Source organism: Oncorhynchus gorbuscha, linkage group LG09 (genome assembly GCF_021184085.1).
Source record: "Oncorhynchus gorbuscha isolate QuinsamMale2020 ecotype Even-year linkage group LG09, OgorEven_v1.0, whole genome shotgun sequence".
Classification (NCBI taxonomy): domain Eukaryota; kingdom Metazoa; phylum Chordata; class Actinopteri; order Salmoniformes; family Salmonidae; genus Oncorhynchus; species Oncorhynchus gorbuscha.
The window spans coordinates 97,006,456-97,025,690 of NC_060181.1; the positions used below are offsets into that span (position 1 = coordinate 97,006,456).

The 19,235-nt window shown below is 42.6% G+C and overlaps 2 protein-coding genes across 3 annotated transcripts in view; both read left to right on the forward strand.

Annotated features, from left to right (window-relative positions):
• Nucleotides 1–217: 217 nt before the first annotated feature.
• On the forward strand, nucleotides 218–3,687 carry LOC124044299 (tubulin alpha chain-like). The gene is made up of 4 exons (XM_046363950.1): nucleotides 218–347; nucleotides 1,749–1,971; nucleotides 2,182–2,330; nucleotides 2,552–3,687. The coding sequence occupies exons 1-4, from the start codon at nucleotides 345–347 to the stop codon at nucleotides 3,527–3,529; spliced, it is 1,353 nt and encodes a 450-aa protein (XP_046219906.1). The 5' UTR covers nucleotides 218–344; the 3' UTR covers nucleotides 3,530–3,687.
• Nucleotides 3,688–5,489: 1,802 nt separating this feature from the next.
• The window catches only part of dnajb2 (DnaJ heat shock protein family (Hsp40) member B2), a 46,496-nt gene continuing 32,750 nt past the window's right edge, over nucleotides 5,490–19,235 (forward strand). For both annotated transcript variants that reach the window (XM_046363954.1, XM_046363955.1), the window contains exons 1-4: nucleotides 5,490–5,766; nucleotides 9,333–9,422; nucleotides 13,462–13,571; nucleotides 13,691–13,747. In XM_046363954.1, the coding sequence (XP_046219910.1) occupies nucleotides 9,358–9,422; nucleotides 13,462–13,571; nucleotides 13,691–13,747 (232 nt within the window). In that variant the 5' untranslated portion in view covers nucleotides 5,490–5,766; nucleotides 9,333–9,357. The remainder of the gene's footprint in view (nucleotides 5,767–9,332; nucleotides 9,423–13,461; nucleotides 13,572–13,690; nucleotides 13,748–19,235) is intronic.

Here is a 19,235-nt window from a genome sequence, read left to right on the forward strand (position 1 = left end):
CAGATATTTCTAAGCAACTATCTCAGTGCAGGAAATGCTATCTCATAGTTCAACACACATTAGTCTTCCCTGCCAGGAAGCTGACTGTCTCACAGCTCAATACCCATAATTCTTCTCTGCATAGAGAAAGTGAACCCAGTCAGCCTCTGTCTGTGTGAAGGAGGAGGGGCTTGTTTCTTTTCATACCAACAGTGTCTCCCGCCAACCAGACTCTGCTGTAGCTTACTGCCTGTCTGTCTGCTTTCCAGGCATATAAAAACCCCACCTCTTCCTTTCTCCGACAGTTCTGCCTTCTCTTCTGAATCCTCGACGTCAGCCTGTGAAGGAAAAGAAAACTAGACAAAATGGTGAGTGCTGACAGCTGACATAGATTCTTTCTTTCCGAAGGGAAATCTGTTATTCTGTTACATAAAGATCATATGATTCTCTGCATTTCCTCTCTTTTTTAAAATATATATAGAGTTCAGATATTATGTTTACTATTGATAAGGGATAAATGTGATTTATTGTAAATTTAGGTAAAAAAAAAAGATATCATGCAAAATAAATCTGACAGAATGATAGCCATACATCAAATGTGAGTAATATTTTAGTGTTTAACTGTCCCTGTAATTAGTCATTGTTCTACTTGATCATAGACTATTCACTGTTTAGATAGAAAACCTCAAATAGCTTACATTCTTTTTCTGTAGATTTTTTATTTTTTTAAAACATGTTTTTATGATATTTTTGCAATTGTGAGAGAAGGATGAAATGATTGAGTACAAAGGAGAACAGGGAGGAGCAGTCTGGGATGGTAGCCATTTTCTCTGTTAGGATCTTGTGAGAGATATCTCTGGCTGAAAACACTGCAATGGGTGTGCAGCTGGACCGGACAGAGGGAAGAGAGGAGGAGGAGTCGGAGGAGTTAGGGGAGTGGCCCACAGTAACAAGGCACACCTTATCCTCTTCTGGTCCTCTGCTCTTAAAGAGACAGGGCCATTAAAAAAAACGGTAACTCATCAAAATGGCAGATAGAGGATTTGAAAAGATGGTGTTGGACATTCCTATGGGGGAAATAAATGGGGGAAAGAATGGGGTTTTGGAATAGACGCCAAAAATAAGGTCTGAGGTTAACACAGGCTTAGGAGACGTGGTACGTTTTGTTCTATGAGATAATATCAGTCAGTTGTTATTAAAACCTTTATGAATTATAAAGCCTTTATGTGCTTGTTTTAATGACATAAATAAAAAAAAAAGTGATTATTATTTTCATAGAACAAAATGTAAAACATCTCCTAAGCCTGTGTTAACCTCAGACCTTATTTTCAGCATTTTCTATTAAAAAGAAAAAAAAACACACATTAATTTGCCCGTAGGCTAACGAACGAGTTAGTCTCTGTTAATGGCTACAAAAAATACGCCATATACTCAAGATGGCGGTCCCACTTTTTAGCCGAATCCAACCGGGATAGCCTAGTGTAGCCAATGACTTTGCTTAAATGTCATTTTGCTTAATGGGTGACCGTATCCCTCCTGTGTTTATGTATTCTTTATTCTTTCACTTTCACTTTCAATAGGGAAGTAATATATTGCATTAATATATTACAGTAATATATTGATGATTGCTTTTTGCAGCGATACAATTACAATCGAGACTTTATTTGATCAATTCACTCCTTCAACACTCCAACTTCACTGTCTTAATTAAACACCTGATTTGATTCAAGTTTCCATGTGGTTGATCTCTTTTACCTCCTCTCTTTCAGCGTGAGTGTATCTCCATGCATGTGGGCCAAGCCGGAGTCCAGATGGGTAATGCCTGTTGGGAGCTGTACTGCCTGGAGCATGGGATCCAGCCGGACGGACAGATGCCCAGTGACAAGACTTGTGGAGGTGGAGACGACTCCTTCAACACCTTCTTCAGTGAGACCGGAGCTGGAAAGCATGTCCCCCGAGCCATCTTCGTTGATCTGGAGCCCACTGTCATCGGTAAGATGAGACAAACTAGAGAAAGCTCATCTTTGAATGTGCTGTTTTGATTATTCTGTCCAAAGATATTATGAATATTCGGATATTCCAAACATTCAGATATTGGGATTTCCGAATATTCAGATATTAGGATTTCCGAATATTCCGGATACTTGGATATTCTCATATTTGCAATATCCTGACATTTCGGAATTTACCTTTGTCTTTTAGATGAGGTGAGGACAGGTACCTATCGCCAGCTGTTCCACCCTGAGCAGCTCATTACGGGTAAGGAGGATGCTGCCAACAACTACGCCCGCGGTCACTACACCATCGGCAAGGAGATCATTGACCTGGTTCTGGACAGGACACGCAAACTGGTGAGTCATCATTCTTGATAACATAGAGTTCTACCTATGGTTCTGCTTAAGGGACTGGGTTCTAGATGGGTTTTAACATGTTCAAAAAAACGGTTCTACCTGGAACCATAAAAGGGATCTTCTAAAAGGACGAGCCAAAAACCTTTTATGTTTCTGGGTAAGACTGGGCAAACATGTTCTCCATTGTATTCTTACTGGTGTAACTTCATTTCTCCATTCAGGCTGACCAGTGTACAGGTCTCCAGGGGTTCCTCATCTTCCACAGCTTCGGAGGAGGCACCGGTTCTGGTTTCACCTCCTTGCTGATGGAACGTCTGTCTGTGGACTACGGAAAGAAGTCTAAGCTTGAGTTCGCCGTCTACCCAGCTCCCCAGGTGTCCACAGCTGTGGTGGAGCCCTACAACTCCATCCTGACCACTCACACCACCCTGGAGCACTCCGACTGTGCCTTCATGGTGGACAATGAGGCCATCTATGACATCTGCCGCAGGAACCTCGATATTGAGCGTCCCTCGTACACCAACCTCAACAGGCTCATTGGTCAGATCGTCTCTTCCATCACTGCCTCCCTGCGATTCGATGGAGCCCTGAATGTTGATCTGACAGAGTTCCAGACCAACTTGGTGCCCTACCCCCGTATCCACTTCCCTCTGGCCACCTATGCCCCTGTCATCTCCGCTGAGAAAGCCTATCACGAGCAGCTGTCAGTCGCTGACATCACCAACGCCTGCTTCGAGCCAGCCAATCAGATGGTGAAGTGTGACCCTCGTCACGGCAAATACATGGCCTGCTGTCTCCTGTACCGTGGTGACGTTGTTCCCAAAGATGTCAACTCTGCCATCGCTGCCATCAAGACGAAACGTACCATCCAGTTTGTGGACTGGTGTCCCACTGGGTTCAAAGTGGGTATCAACTACCAGCCCCCAACAGCGGTTCCTGGAGGAGACCTGGCCAAGGTCCAGAGGGCTGTGTGCATGCTGAGTAACACCACAGCCATCGCTGAGGCCTGGGCCCGTCTGGACCACAAGTTTGACCTGATGTATGCCAAGAGAGCCTTCGTGCACTGGTACGTTGGTGAGGGCATGGAGGAGGGAGAGTTCTCTGAGGCCAGAGAAGACATGGCAGCCCTGGAGAAGGACTATGAAGAGGTGGGCACTGACAGCGTGGGAGAAGAGGATGAGGAGGGAGAGGAATATTAAAGGGCTAAACAAACTAGGTGTTTGCCACCCTACATTCCAACACCGTTGTAGTCCTACACTTAACGTGACAGCAACACATTCCCCACTGTCATGGTAACAGTCTCTGTTACACCTAGTCATGTTGTGTCAGGGTTCTCAATAAACGCATCATAAACCAACTCATTTGTAACTGTACGTGGTTATTTTTAGTCTCAACGATCACTATGATTGACTTTCAAATAAGCAGCCCGTAGGAACTAAGGCTTTGAAAAGTGCAGGCTGCAGCTTCACATACTTGTTTTATGTCTGCGAGACTAGAACAGGCTTTATGTCTGCTAGAGTAGAACAGGTTTGATGTCTGCTAGAGTAGAACAGGTTTGATGTCTGCTAGAGTAGAACAGGTTTGATGTCTACTAGACTAGAACAGGTTTGTTGTCTACTAGACTAGAACAGGTTTGATGTCTGCTAGAGTAGAACAGGTTTGATGTCTACTAGACTAGAACAGGTTTGATGTCTGCTAGAGTAGAACAGGTCTGATGTCGACTAGACTAGAACAGGTTTGATGTCTGCTAGAGTAGAACAGGTTTGATGTCTACTCGACTAGAACTGCTAGAGTAGAACAGGCTTTATGTCTGCTAGACTAGAACAAGTTTGATGTCTACTAGACTAGAACAGGTTTTTATCTCTACTAGACTAGAACAGGTTTGATGTCTACTCGACTAGAACAGGTTTTTATCTCTACTAGACTAGAACAGGTTTGATGTCTACTCGACTAGAACAGGTTTGATGTCTGCTAGAGTAGAACAGGTTTGATGTCTACTCGACTAGAACAGGTTTGATGTCTGCTAGAGTAGAACAGGTTTGATGCCTACTAGACTAGAACTGCTAGAGTAGAACAGGCTTTACGTCTGCTAGAATAGAACAAGTTTGATGTCTACTAGACTAGAACAGGTTTGATATCTACTAGACTAGAACAGGTTTGATATCTACTAGACGAGAACAGGCTTTATGTCTGCTAGACTAGAACAGGCTTTATGTCTACTAGACTAGAACAGGCTTTATGTCTGCTAGACTAGAACAGGTTTGATGTCTGCTAGACTAGAACAGGTTTGATATCTACTAGACGAGAACAGACTTTATGTCTGCTAGACTAGAACAGGTTTGATGTCTGCTAGACTAGAACAGACTTTATGTCTGCTAGAGTAGTACAGGCCTAGAAGGTATACAGTTGAAGTCACACCCAGAGATGTTAGTACAACTATGAACTCTAAAATGTCACTCCACACACAGATTCAGATGGAAAAGCGACATAGATGTTTAATTTAAGGATTCTTAAAATAAGTGCACTATGTTGGCTACTTACACAGTGTTTTATACATGCTCACTATGAAGAAGAAGACTAGAATAATTTCAATGTGAGCAGCGTTTTGGTACTGCTCTGCATATTTCCATAAATGTTCTTATAACAATGGGCTTGGTTACAGTTACAAATGACAATGTCCAGACCAACGGCTCTCCTTCTGCTATTTCTTTATCCAGCCACTAGATGGCAGCAGTGACAACTGAAGGACCGTGAGTGATTCTCTACTATCAGCAGCCTGTGTGGAAATGGCTCTTGAACTGTTGTTAACTTTTAGCATTACTGCCAAATCAAGAAATGTAGGAATTACGCTCCATTAAATCCTTACACGAAGCATTTTTGTATAATAAATCATGGAGGTATATATAGCTTTCAAATTAAAATGTTTGGTACTGTATCTAATTCAGTTCACTCTGGTATATGGGATTACGTTTAGTTATGTTCCCTTGAGTTGGGTTATAGTTGCCTAAATGCCGATATATGAATTGTTTCCCCTGGTCATTTGTAGACCTACATTGATCACAATGCAACTAACTATCAGAGTGGGCGGGGAGAAGTGTAGTGGTAAAACACTGGCATGTTCTAGACGTTCTATTTGCCTCTCTGTCGACGCTCAGCTGACTGTGACGTGGTCATGTGGAGATATACCAAGAGACGGGCGAGGTGTCGAGGCAGGGGGACTGCGGCGTTATGGTGCGGGCCAGGCCACAGAGGAATACGGGCAACGAATTCACTATAGGAGCCTTTAGACATTCTGAAATACTGTATAATTCTTCCGTGGACAGTTGGACCCACCGTTGTTCGCTTGTCTCGAAGCTCTCCATAATCATTAATTTCCCATTTTCAATTAAGAAGAGAGATTGAGACACCGACAGCAGTTGCTGGTACTCCTAAAAAGGTACAGTAGGCTATCCATATTCATTATCCTTTCATGCGTAGGCTTATTTATTTTGCGTGTGGACTTTCTGTCAAGTTATGTAGCCATTCCAATGTTCGGTTCCCTACACGCTTAACACATGAGGCAATATTTAGTTACAATGTGTCCACGTCTTAAAATTGAAACATTTGTCTAGTCTGAAACGTTCCAATTTTCAAGTGTAACATATCGTTTAAATCTCACAACCTAGCTCCGGCGGCCCGACGCATGTGTTATGTGTGTGTGTGTGTGTGTATGTGTGTGTGTGTGTGTGTGTGTGTGTGTGTGTGTGTGTGTGTGTGTGTGTGTGTGTGTGTGTGTGTGTGTGTGTGTGTGTGTGTGTGTGTGTGTGTGTGTGTGTGTGTGTGTGTGTGTGTGTGTGTGTGTGTGTTGGTGGCAGCTGTCATATGTCAGGTCTCTCTCTCGGGAGGAGCTGGAAATAACCAAATAATATTGTTGTCGGGCTTCCAGAGAACTCAGAAGCACATTGCCAACCTCAGGGGGAATACCCGTGGATGGTCACTGTCATTAGTTTACCTCACAGGCCCAGCTGCCAGCGGTTTATTCTGTTGGTGCTGGAAAGATTGATACAGGCTACATAACGGTCCACTCTGAATGATATCATTAGTCATTGTAGATGCATGAGCCCACGAGTCATATCCCACCAGTTGAAGACAAAACAACATAAACTGTGTATCAGTACAGTAATACAACTGCACTAGTGGCCCAATAAACTCTTAAGGAATTACAAAACAATGTATGTAAAAGAAAATGCCATTAAACAGAAATATGATGCTCACAGATTGTTCCTTTAATAAGTTGTCCTATTATAAGTTATCCTATTATAAGTTATCCTATTATAAGTTATCCTATTATAAGTTATCCTATTATAAGTTATCCTATTATAAGTTATCCTTTAATAAGTTGTCCTATTATAAGTTATCCTATTATAAGTTATAATTTAATAAGTTATCCTATTATAAGTTATCCTATTATAAGTTATCCTATTATAAGTTATCCTATTATAAGTTATCCTATTATAAGTTATCCTATTATAAGTTGTCCTATTATAAGTTATCCTATTATAAGTTATAATTTAATAAGTTATCCTATTATAAGTTATCCTATTATAAGTTATAATTTAATAAGTTATCCTATTATAAGTTATCCTATTATAAGTTATCCTATTATAAGTTATCCTATTATAAGTTATCCTATTATAAGTTATCCTATTATAAGTTATCCTATTATAAGTTATCCTATTATAAGTTACCCTATTATAAGTTATAATTTAATAAGTTATCCTTTCATAAGTTATCCTATTATAAGTTATCCTATTATAAGTTATCCTATTATAAGTTATCCTATTATAAGTTATCCTATTATAAGTTATCCTATTATAAGTTATCCTATTATAAGTTATCCTATTATAAGTTATCCTATTATAAGTTATCCTTTCATAAGTTATCCTATTATAAGTTATCCTATTATAAGTTATCCTATTATAAGTTATCCTATTATAAGTTATCCTATTATAAGTTATTCTATTATAAGTTATCCTTTAATAAGTTATCCTATTATAAGTTATCCTATTATAAGTTATCCTATTATAAGTTATCCTATTATAAGTTATCCTATTATAAGTTATCCTATTATAAGTTATCCTATTATAAGTTATCCTATTATAAGTTATCCTATTATAAGTTATCCTATTATAAGTTATCCTATTATAAGTTATCCTATTATAAGTTATCCTATTATAAGTTATTCTATTATAAGTTATCCTTTAATAAGTTGTCCTATTATAAGTTATCCTATTATAAGTTGTCCTATTATAAGTTATCCTATTATAAGTTATCCTATTATAAGTTATTCTATTATAAGTTATAATTTAATAAGTTATCCTTTCATAAGTTATAATTTAATAAGTTGTCCTTTAATAAGTTATTCTATTATAAGTTATCCTTTAATAAGTTATCCTATTATAAGTTATCCTTTAATAAGTTATCCTATTATAAGTTATCCTATTATAAGTTATCCTATTATATCTTAAGCTTTTTAGTATGTCACGAGATGAAATGGGACACACACTTACAGTCAAGAAGGAGCTGAACAGATCTGATGAAATACCGGTGGATACCGGTAACAGTAATTAGTGGACGGTAACAGTAATTAGTGGACGGTAACAGTAATTAGTGGACGGTAACAGTAATTAGTGGACCGGTAACAGTAATTAGTGGACGGTAACAGTAATTAGTGGACGGTAACAGTAATTAGTGGACGGTAACAGTAATTAGTGGACCGGTAACAGTAATTAGTGGACCGGTAACAGTAATTAGTGGACCGGTAACAGTAATTAGTGGACCGGTAACGGTAATTAGTGGACCGGTAACAGTAATTAGTGGACCGGTAACAGTAATTAGTGGACTGGACCGGTAACCGTAATTAGTGGACCGGTAACCGTAATTAGTGGACCGGTAACCGTAATTAGTGGACCGGTACACTCTAACCACTAGGCTACGCTGCCACCTCTACACTCTAACCACTAGGCTACGCTGCCACCTCTACACTCTAACCACTAGGCTACGCTGCCACCTCTACACTCTAACCACTTGGCTACCCTGCCACCTCTACACTCTAACCACTAGGCTACCCTGCCTCCTCTACACTCTAACCACTAGGCTACCCTGCCTCCTCTACACTCTAACCACTAGGCTACCCTGCCTCCTCTACACTCTAACCACTAGGCTACCCTGCCTCCTCTACGCTCTAACCACTAGGCTACCCTGCCTCCTCTACACTCTAACCACTAGGCTACCCTGCCTCCTCTACACTCTAACCACTAGGCTACCCTGCCTCCTCTACACTCTAACCACTAGGCTACCCTGCCTCCTCTACACTCTAACCACTAGGCTACCCTGCCTCCTCTACACTCTAACCACTAGGCTACCCTGCCTCCTCTACACTCTAACCACTAGGCTACCCTGCCACCTCTACACTCTAACCACTAGGCTACCCTGCCTCCTCTACACTCTAACCACTAGGCTACCCTGCCACCTCTACACTCTAACCACTAAGCTACGCTGCCACCTCTACACTCTAACCACTAGGCTACGCTGCCACCTCTACACTCTAACCACTAGGCTACGCTGTCACCTCTACACTCTAACCACTAGGCTACCCAGCCACCTCTACACTCTAACCACTAGGCTACCCAGCCACCTCTACACTCTAACCACTAGGCTACCCTGCCTCCTCTACACTCTAACCACTAGGCTACCCTGCCTCCTCTACACTCTAACCACTAGGCTACCCTGCCTCCTCTACACTCTAACCACTAGGCTACCCAGCCACCTCTACACTCTAACCACTAGGCTACCCTGCCTCCTCTACACTCTAACCACTAGGCTACCCAGCCACCTCTACACTCTAACCACTAGGCTACCCAGCCACCTCTACACTCTAACCACTAGGCTACACTGCTGCCACCCCTATATGAGTGTATTCTACTCTGATGAGGTTGTTGTTGTTGTTGTTGTCGTCAACAGTTGCAGTGGGGGGAGTGAAGAAGACATGACGGATTATTATGATGTCCTGGGAGTGTCACGAAGCGCCTCTCCGGAGGACGTTAAGAAGGCGTAAGTACAGGATTCATGCTATATTTTATTATTTGACCGGGTCGGTCTTATTGAGATTAATTATTGACATCTTCTTTTACAAGACACACTTGACCAGCAGCAATACAAAGGTTTTTCAGACACATAAACAATATAAAAACACAAAGCTATACAGTTTAAAAAAACAACAACAACAACGTACATTTAGACATTGACCAGCTGCTTTGAGGAGGGGTACACAGCATCTAGAGATCAAAACATTGACCAGCTGCTTTGAGGAGGGGTACACAGCATCTAGAGGTCAAAACATTGACCAGCTGCTTTGAGGAGGGGTACACAGCATCTAGAGATCAAAACATTGACCAGCTGCTTTGAGGAGGGGTACACAGCATCTAGAGGTCAAAACATTGACCAGCTGCTTTGAGGAGGGCTACACAGCATCTAGAGGTCAAAACATTGACCAGCTGCTTTGGGGAGGTGTACACAGCATCTAGAGGTCAAAACATTGACCAGCTGCTTTGAGGAGGTGTACACAGCATCTAGAGGTCAAAACATTGACAATCCCCCACTCCATTCTATACGGTTGCAGGTTAAATAGTAGACTGATGTGGTTTATCTGTCTAGTTAGTTACAGGTTAAATAGTAGACTGGTGAGGTTTATCTGTCTAGTTACAGGTTAAATAGTAGACTGGTGAGGTTTATCTGACTAGTTAGTTACAGGTTAAATAGTAGACTGGTGAGGTTTATCTGTCTAGTTACAGGTTAAATAGTAGACTGGTGAGGTTTCTGTCTAGTTACAGGTTAAATAGTAGACTGGTGAGGTGTATCTGTCTAGTTACAGGTTAAATAGTAGACTGGTGAGGTGTATCCGTCTAGTTACAGGTTAAATAGTAGACTGGTGAGGTGTATCCGTCTAGTTACAGGTTAAATAGTAGACTGGTGAGGTTTATCTGTCTAGTTACAGGTTAAATAGTAGACTGGTGTGGTTTATCTGACTAGTTAGTTACAGGTTAAATAGTAGACTGGTGAGGTGTATCTGTCTAGTTACAGGTTAAATAGTAGACTGGTGAGGTTTATCTGACTAGTTAGTTACAGGTTAAATAGTAGACTGGTGAGGTGTTTCTGTCTAGTTACAGGTTAAATAGTAGACTGGTGAGGTGTATCCGTCTAGTTACAGGTTAAATAGTAGACTGGTGAGGTTTATCTGACTAGTTAGTTACAGGTTAAATAGTAGACTGGTGAGGTGTTTCTGTCTAGTTACAGGTTAAATAGTAGACTGGTGAGGTGTATCTGTCTAGTTAGTTACAGGTTAAATAGTAGACTGGTGAGGTGTATCCGTCTAGTTACAGGTTAAATAGTAGACTGGTGAGGTTTATCTGACTAGTTAGTTACAGGTTAAATAGTAGACTGGTGAGGTGTATCCGTCTAGTTACAGGTTAAATAGTAGACTGGTGAGGTTTATCTGTCTAGTTACAGGTTAAATAGTAGACTGGTGAGGTTTATCTGTCTAGTTACAGGTTAAATAGTAGACTGGTGAGGTTTATCTGTCTAGTTACAGGTTAAATAGTAGACTGGTGAGGTTTATCTGACTAGTTAGTTACAGGTTAAATAGTAGACTGGTGAGGTGTATCTGTCTAGTTACAGGTTAAATAGTAGACTGGTGAGGTGTATCCGTCTAGTTACAGGTTAAATAGTAGACTGGTGAGGTGTATCTGTCTAGTTACAGGTTAAATAGTAGACTGGTGTGGTTTATCTGACTAGTTAGTTACAGGTTAAATAGTAGACTGGTGAGGTTTATCTGTCTAGTTAGTTACAGTTTAAATAGTAGACTGGTGAGGTTTATCTGTCTAGTTACAGGTTAAATAGTAGACTGGTGAGGTTTATCTGTCTAGTTACAGGTTAAATAGTAGACTGGTGAGGTTTATCTGTCTAGTTACAGGTTAAATAGTAGACTGGTGAGGTGTATCTGTCTAGTTAGTTACAGGTTAAATAGTAGACTGGTGAGGTGTATCTGTCTAGTTACAGGTTAAATAGTAGACTGGTGAGGTTTATCTGTCTAGTTACAGGTTAAATAGTAGACTGGTGAGGTTTATCTGTCTAGTTACAGGTTAAATAGTAGACTGGTGAGGTTTATCTGTCTAGTTAGTTACAGGTTAAATAGTAGACTGGTGAGGTTTATCTGTCTAGTTACAGGTTAAATAGTAGACTGGTGAGGTTTCTGTCTAGTTACAGGTTAAATAGTAGACTGGTGAGGTTTATCTGTCTAGTTACAGGTTAAATAGTAGACTGGTGAGGTTTCTGTCTAGTTACAGGTTAAATAGTAGACTGGTGAGGTTTATCTGTCTAGTTACAGGTTAAATAGTAGACTGGTGAGGTTTATCTGTCTAGTTACAGGTTAAATAGTAGACTGGTGAGGTTTATCTGTCTATCCTATTGATAACTCAACCATACTGACTGATAGAGTTACTGGACAGACCCAGAAACCTTTTTAAACATGAATTACTCCGCTGTATCCCAATTTATACCCTATTCCCTACACAGTGCACTACGTTAGACCAGAGCCCTATGGCACCCTATTCCCTACATAGTGCGCTACTTTTGACCAACGCCAGACAGGGAAGTGCACTATGTAGGGAATAGTGTGCCATTTGGGATGCACCCTTCGTTTCATGACTCAGCACCGTTTAAATAAGGATGATTCATCCCCATCTGTCTCTCTCTCTCTGTCTCTGTCTGTCTGTCTGTCTGTCTGTCTCTCTCTCTCTCTGTCTCTCTCTCTCTCTCTGTCTCTCTGTCTCTCTGTCTCTCTCTCTCTCTCTCTCTCTCTCTCTCTCTCTCTGTCTCTCTGTCTCTCTCTCTGTTTCTCTGTCTCTCTGTCTCTCTGTCTGTCTGTCTGTCTGTCTGTCTGTCTGTCTGTCTGTCTGTCTGTCTGTCTGTCTCTCTCTCTCTCTTTGCCACCTGGACGGGCATTGAGTTACCAACGATCCTCTCTTTCTTTAAGCTCAATGCTCAGATTTTGTCTCCTGCATCAGATGTTGTGTCCTGTCAGTCTTCTGCATACAGTGGGGCAAAAAAGTATTTAGTCAGCCACCAATTGTGCAAGTTCTCCCACTTAAAAAGATGAGAGGCCTGTAATTTTCATCATAGGTACACTTCAACTACGACAGACAAAATTAGAAAAAAAGCAGAGAAAATCACATTATTTGGTCACCTACAAACAAGCAAGATTTCTGGCTCTCACAGACCTGCAACTTCTTCTACCTCCTTTGCAGGAACCTAAATCCATGCAATTAAAGAGCGCCACCTGTAGTACTCGATAAAACTCAAACTTTCATTAAAACACACATGCAAGGTACTGAATTAAAGCATGACAATGATCCCAAACACACCGCCCGGGCAACGAAGGAGTGGCTTTGTAAGAAGCATTTCAAGGTCCTGGAGTGGCCTAGCCAGTCTCCAGATCTCAACCACATAGAAAATCTTTGGAGGGAGTTGAAAGTCCGTGTTTCCCAGCAACAGCCCCAAAACATCACTGCTCTAGAGGAGATCTGCATGGAGGAATGGGCCAAAATACCAGCAACAGTTTGTGAAAACCTTTGACCTCTGTCATTGCCAACAAAGGGTATATAACAAAGTATTGAGAAACTTTTGTTATTGACTAAATACTTATTTTCCACCATAATTTGCAAATAAATTCATTAAAAATCCTACAATGTGATTTTCTGGATTTTTTTCAAATTTTGTCTGTCATAGTTGAAGTGTACCTATGATGAAAATTACAGGCCTCTCTAATCTTTTTAAGTGGGAGAACTTGCACTATTGGTGGCTGACTAAATACTTTTTTTGCCCCACTGTATGTTTCCTATAGTCTTCTATAGTCTTTTAGGCTTGTCCTCTGTTTTGCTGTCCCCTCCAAAAGGGAATAGTTTTGTCTTCAAATGTTTCTCTCAATATAAGACGCTGTTTTAATACATGTCGAGGCCCCTTTATAGGCCAACAATGTAGCTCTTGAAAATGATTACTTGTGCTATTGAATATGTCACTGTGTTTGTGTGTTCAGGTACAGGAAACAGGCTCTGCGATGGCATCCGGACAAGAACCCAGACAACAAGGAGGAGGCAGAGAGGAAGTTTAAGGAGCTGGCTGAGGCCTATGAAGTTCTGTCAGACCGTAAGACCAACCTCAACCTGGTTTAAACCTATAGTTAACCTCATTATTACCCCTTTTCTCCACTGTTCTGTGGACTTTGTGTTTAACAACAGTGAGAATACATCTCCTTATCTTTACAGGGAGAAAACGAGAGGCGTATGATACCTATGGCAAAGACCGAATTCCCAACAACACAGGTGAAGGAATCTTCTCTGTTCTATCTCTTGTGATTCTGTTACTAAAACACGTTTTCGAGGTATCCCTTATGGGATACGCCATAGGACGAGTCACAAGCTCCAAGTATGCAATCACACAGCGTCTGTTGGAGACAGACAGGTCAAGTGTCGAATGAGGTTAGCCCCTCTCCTCCGTAAAGGGAGCCACTCGTTCGCCAACTGGTCATTCCCGCCTGTCTTCCTTGCGGAAGTGACTGCGTTCACTAAAAAAACTCCCCTTAGCATGACTAGATTCCTGTCTTCCTACTGAACCATTATCAGAGAAACCGTGAGGTTAACTCTGCTGAATGTAGGACCGTGAGGTTAACTCTGCTGAATGTAGGACCGTGAGGTTCACTCTGCTGAATGTAGGACCGTGAGGTTCACTCTGCTGAAAGTAGGACCGTGAGGTTAACTCTGCTGAATGTAGGACCGTGAGGTTAACTCTGCTGAATGTAGGACCGTGAGGTTAACTCTGCTGAAAGTAGGACCGTGAGGTTCACTCTGCTGAATGTAGGACCGTAAGTTTAACTCTGCTGAATGTAGGACCGCGAGGTTCACTCTGCTGAATGTAGGACCGTGAGGTTAACACTACTGAAAGTAGGACCGTGAGGTTAACTCTGCTGAATGTAGGACCGTGAGGTTAACTCTGCTGAAAGTAGGACCGTGAGGTTAACTCTGCTGAATGTAGGACCGTGAGGTTAACTCTGCTGAAAGTAGGACCGTGAGGTTAACTCTGCTGAAAGTAGGACCGTGAGGTTAACTCTGCTGAAAGTAGGACCGTGAGGTTAACTCTGCTGAAAGTAGGACCGTGAGGTTAACTCTGCTGAAAGTAGGACCGTGAGGTTAACTCTGCTGAAAGTAGGACCGTGAGGTTAACTCTGCTGAAAGTAGGACCGTGAGGTTAACACTGCTGAATGTCAGTCTCAGTTTAGCTAACACCACAAGGCTAGCTATTGAGCCTTGGTTAGTCCTTGCCGCAAAGACTTTAGCTAACTTGGCTAGCTAGCTGCAAGGATAGATAACCACACAAAGGGCTCAACTTGCCCAACCTCTCGGACAAGGAAAAGGCGGCTAACGGCTAACAAACTGTTTGGGCCTTCTGACGTTACCATGGGAACAAAAGGTTGAAGGTGAAGCCTCAAACTTCTTCTTACCCTGTAGACCTGGGTACCGTGGCAACTCTGTCTACCCCTCCACAAAGCAAGGAGGGGGCAACTTCTAGACTTCTGAAACCCCTCGTTCAGCACCTCATCTCTATGCATCTGCTCACAGGGAAGACTCACTCAACCTTCCCCCCCCAGCTCCTCCCTCAGTCTCCACCAATCACTGTCCCCAAATACCAGTCTTTCAACCACCGACAGACACAAACAATAAGTATCTGTCGCATCCAGGCGGCTTACCAAGAGCACAGAACCCAAAACAGACTAAATAAAAAGGAAAGGGCAGAAAGTGTATCAATGCATTAAACACTGTCAGCAGTTCAAAGGTCATTTATATACGCGTGGCGGAGCTGTGGGGACCACAATGCGGTATATAAATGACCTTTGAACTGCTGACAGTGTTTAATGCATTGATACACTTTCTGCCCTTTCCTTTGAAATTGTCACATCCTTGTCAGGGGCGGACAATACTACTGTTGTGGTATACATCAACCGCCAGGGTGGCACACGCTCTTCTGTGTCTACACAGACTACTGTCGTGGTATACATCAACCGCCAGGGTGGCACACGCTCTTCTGTGTCTACACAGACTACTGTCGTGGTATACATCAACCGCCAGGGTGGCACACGCTCTTCTGTGTCTACACAGACTACTGTCGTGGTATACATCAACCGCCAGGGTGGCACACGCTCTTCTGTGTCTACACAGACTAACTGTTGAGATTATTCTGTGGAGCAGAGCACACCTACTTTTACTATGCGTGACTCAAGTCCCAGGTGTATTGAATGTGGAACTTTTTGTCCAGAGGGAATCCCCTATATGGGGGCGATTCCATTCCATTCAGTTGTTCAAAAGTTACCTAAGCGGATTTCGGCGATGAGATAGGATTAAATGTTATAATTTTAACAGAAAAATAAATAAATAACTGAAATATATTTTTTAACTGAATATGTGATTCTGATCCTCCAGATATGGGTCAGGATTTGTTAATCCAATTTGCCCTTTTTAGTCAGGATTAAATTATGTTTTTGCATTTTTTTCAAAATTCAAAAGATAGTAAATAGGATAGTTTTGATGCTGAAAATCTGGATTATCTTGATCCCACTGGAAGGGAGGATTTAGAAAAGATGAAGAAGATAAATCCAAGAAATGTGAGGAAGTTTAGAACAGTTTAACTGGTCTGGGAACAGTGGGTTAACTGGTCTAGGAACAGTGGGTTAACTGGTCTAGGAACAGTGGGTTAACTGGTCTAGGAACAGTGGGTTAACTGGTCTAGGAACAGTGGGTTAACTGATCTAGGAACAGTGGGTTAACTGGTCTAGGAACAGTGGGTTAACAGGTCTAGGAACAGTGGGGTTAACTGGTCTAGGAACAGTGGGTTAACTGGTCTAGGAACAGTGGGTTAACTGGCCTGGGAACAGTGGGGTAACTGGTCTAGGAACAGTGGGTTAACTGGTCTAGGAACAGTGGGTTAACTGGTCTAGGAACAGTGGGTTAACTGGCCTGGGAACAGTGGGGTAACTGGTCTAGGAACAGTGGGTTAACTGGTCTAGGAACAGTGGGTTAACTGATCTAGGAACAGTGGGTTAACTGATCTAGGAACAGTGGGTTAACTGGTCTAGGAACAGTGGGTTAACTGGTCTAGGAACAGTGGGTTAACTGATCTAGGAACAGTGGGTTAACTGATCTAGGAACAGTGGGGTAACTGGTCTAGGAACAGTGGGTTAACTGGTCTAGGAACAGTGGGTTAACTGATCTAGGAACAGTGGGTTAACTGGTCTAGGAACAGTGGGTTAACTGGTCTAGGAACAGTGGGTTAACTGGTCTAGGAACAGTGGGTTAACTGGTCTAGGAACAGTTGGGTTAACTGGTCTAGGAACAGTGGGTTAACTGATCTAGGAACAGTGGGTTAACTGGTCTAGGAACAGTGGGTTAACTGGTCTAGGAACAGTGGGTTAACTGGTCTAGGAACAGTGGGTTAACTGGTCTAGGAACAGTGGGTTAACTGGTCTAGGAACAGTGGGTTAACTGGTCTAGGAACAGTGGGTTAACTGGTCTAGGAACAGTGGGTTAACTGGTCTAGGAACAGTGGTTTAACTGGTCTAGGAACAATGGGGTTAACTGGTCTAGGAACAGTGGGTTAACTGGTCTAGGAACAGTGGGTTAACTGATCTAGGAACAGTGGGTTAACTGATCTAGGAACAGTGGGTTAACTGATCTAGGAACAGTGGGTTAACTGAACAGTGGGTTAACTGATCTAGGAACAGTGGGTTAACTGGTCTAGGAACAGTGGGTTAACTGGTCTAGGAACAGTGGGTTAACTGGTCTAGGAACAGTGGGTTAACTGGTCTAGGAACAGTGGGTTAACTGGTCTAGGAACAGTGGGTTAACTGATCTAGGAACAGTGGGTTAACTGGTCTAGGAACAGTGGGTTAACTGGTCTAGGAACAGTGGGTTAACTGGTCTAGGAACAGTGGGTTAACTGGTCTAGGAACAGTGGGTTAACTGGTCTAGGAACAGTGGGTTAACTGGTCTAGGAACAGTGGGTTAACTGGTCTAGGAACAGTGGGTTAACTGGTCTAGGAACAGTGGGGTTAACTGGTCTAGGAACAGTGGGTTAACTGGTCTAGGAACAGTGGGTTAACTGGTCTAGGAACAGTGGGTTAACTGGTCTAGGAACAGTGGGTTAACTGGTCTAGGAACAGTGGGTTAACTGGTCTAGGAACAGTGGGTTAACTGGTCTAGGAACAGTGGGTTAACTGGTCTAGGAACAGTGGGTTAACTGGTCTAGGAACAGTGGGTTAACTGGTCTAGGAACAGTGGGTTAACTGATCTAGGAACAGTGGGTTAACTGGTCTAGGAACAGTGGGTTAACTGATCTAGGAACAGTGGGTTAACTGGTCTAGGAACAGTGGGTTAACTGGTCTAGGAACAGTGGGTTAACTGGTCTAGGAACAGTGGGTTAACTGGTCTAGGAACAGTGGGTTAACTGATCTAGGAACAGTGGGTTAACTGATCTAGGAACAGTGGGTTAACTGGTCTAGGAACAGTGGGTTAACTGGTCTAGGAACAGTGGGTTAACTGATCTAGGAACAGTGGGTTAACTGGTCTAGGAACAGTGGGTTAACTGGTCTAGGAACAGTGGGTTAACTGGTCTAGGGACAGTGGAACAGTGGGTTAACTGGTCTAGGAACAGTGGGTTAACTGATCTAGGAACAGTGGGTTAACTGATCTAGGAACAGTGGGTTAACTGGTCTAGGAACAGTGGGTTAACTGGTCTAGGAACAGTGGGTTAACTGATCTAGGAACAGTGGGTTAACTGATCTAGGAACAGTGGGTTAACTGGTCTAGGAACAGTGGGTTAACTGGTCTAGGAACAGTGGGTTAACTGATCTAGGAACAGTGGGTTAACTGATCTAGGAACAGTGGGTTAACTGGTCTAGGAACAGTGGGTTAACTGGTCTAGGAACAGTGGGTTAACTGGTCTAGGAACAGTGGGTTAACTGGTCTAGGAACAGTGGGTTAACTGGTCTAGGAACAGTGGGTTAACTGGTCTAGGAACAGTGGGTTAACTGGTCTAGGAACAGTGGGGTTAACTGGTCTAGGAACAGTGGGTTAACTGATCTAGGAACAGTGGGGTTAACTGGTCTAGGAACAGTGGGTTAACTGATCTAGGAACAGTGGGTTAACTGGTCTAGGAACAGTGGTTTAACTGATCTAGGAACAGTGGGTTAACTGGTCTAGGAACAGTGGGTTAACTGATCTAGGAACAGTGGGTTAACTGGTCTAGGAACAGTGGGTTAACTGATCTAGGAACAGTGGGTTAACTGGTCTAGGAACAGTGGGTTAACTGGTCTAGGAACAGTGGGTTAACTGGTCTAGGAACAGTGGGTTAACTGGTCTAGGAACAGTGGGTTAACTGGTCTAGGAACAGTGGGTTAACTGGTCTAGGAACAGTGGGTTAACTGGTCTAGGAACAGTGGGTTAACTGGTCTAGGAACAGTGGGTTAACTGGTCTAGGAACAGTGGGTTAACTGGTCTAGGAACAGTGGGGTTAACTGGTCTAGGAACAGTGGGTTAACTGGTCTAGGAACAGTGGGTTAACTGGTCTAGGAACAGTGGGTTAACTGGTCTAGGAACAGTGGGTTAACTGGTCTAGGAACAAGGAACAGTGGGGTTCACTGGTCTAGGAACAGTGGGTTAACTGGTCTAGGAACAGTGGGTTAACTGGTCTAGGAACAGTGGGTTAACTGGTCTAGGAACAGTGGGTTAACTGATCTAGGAACAGTGGGTTAACTGATCTAGG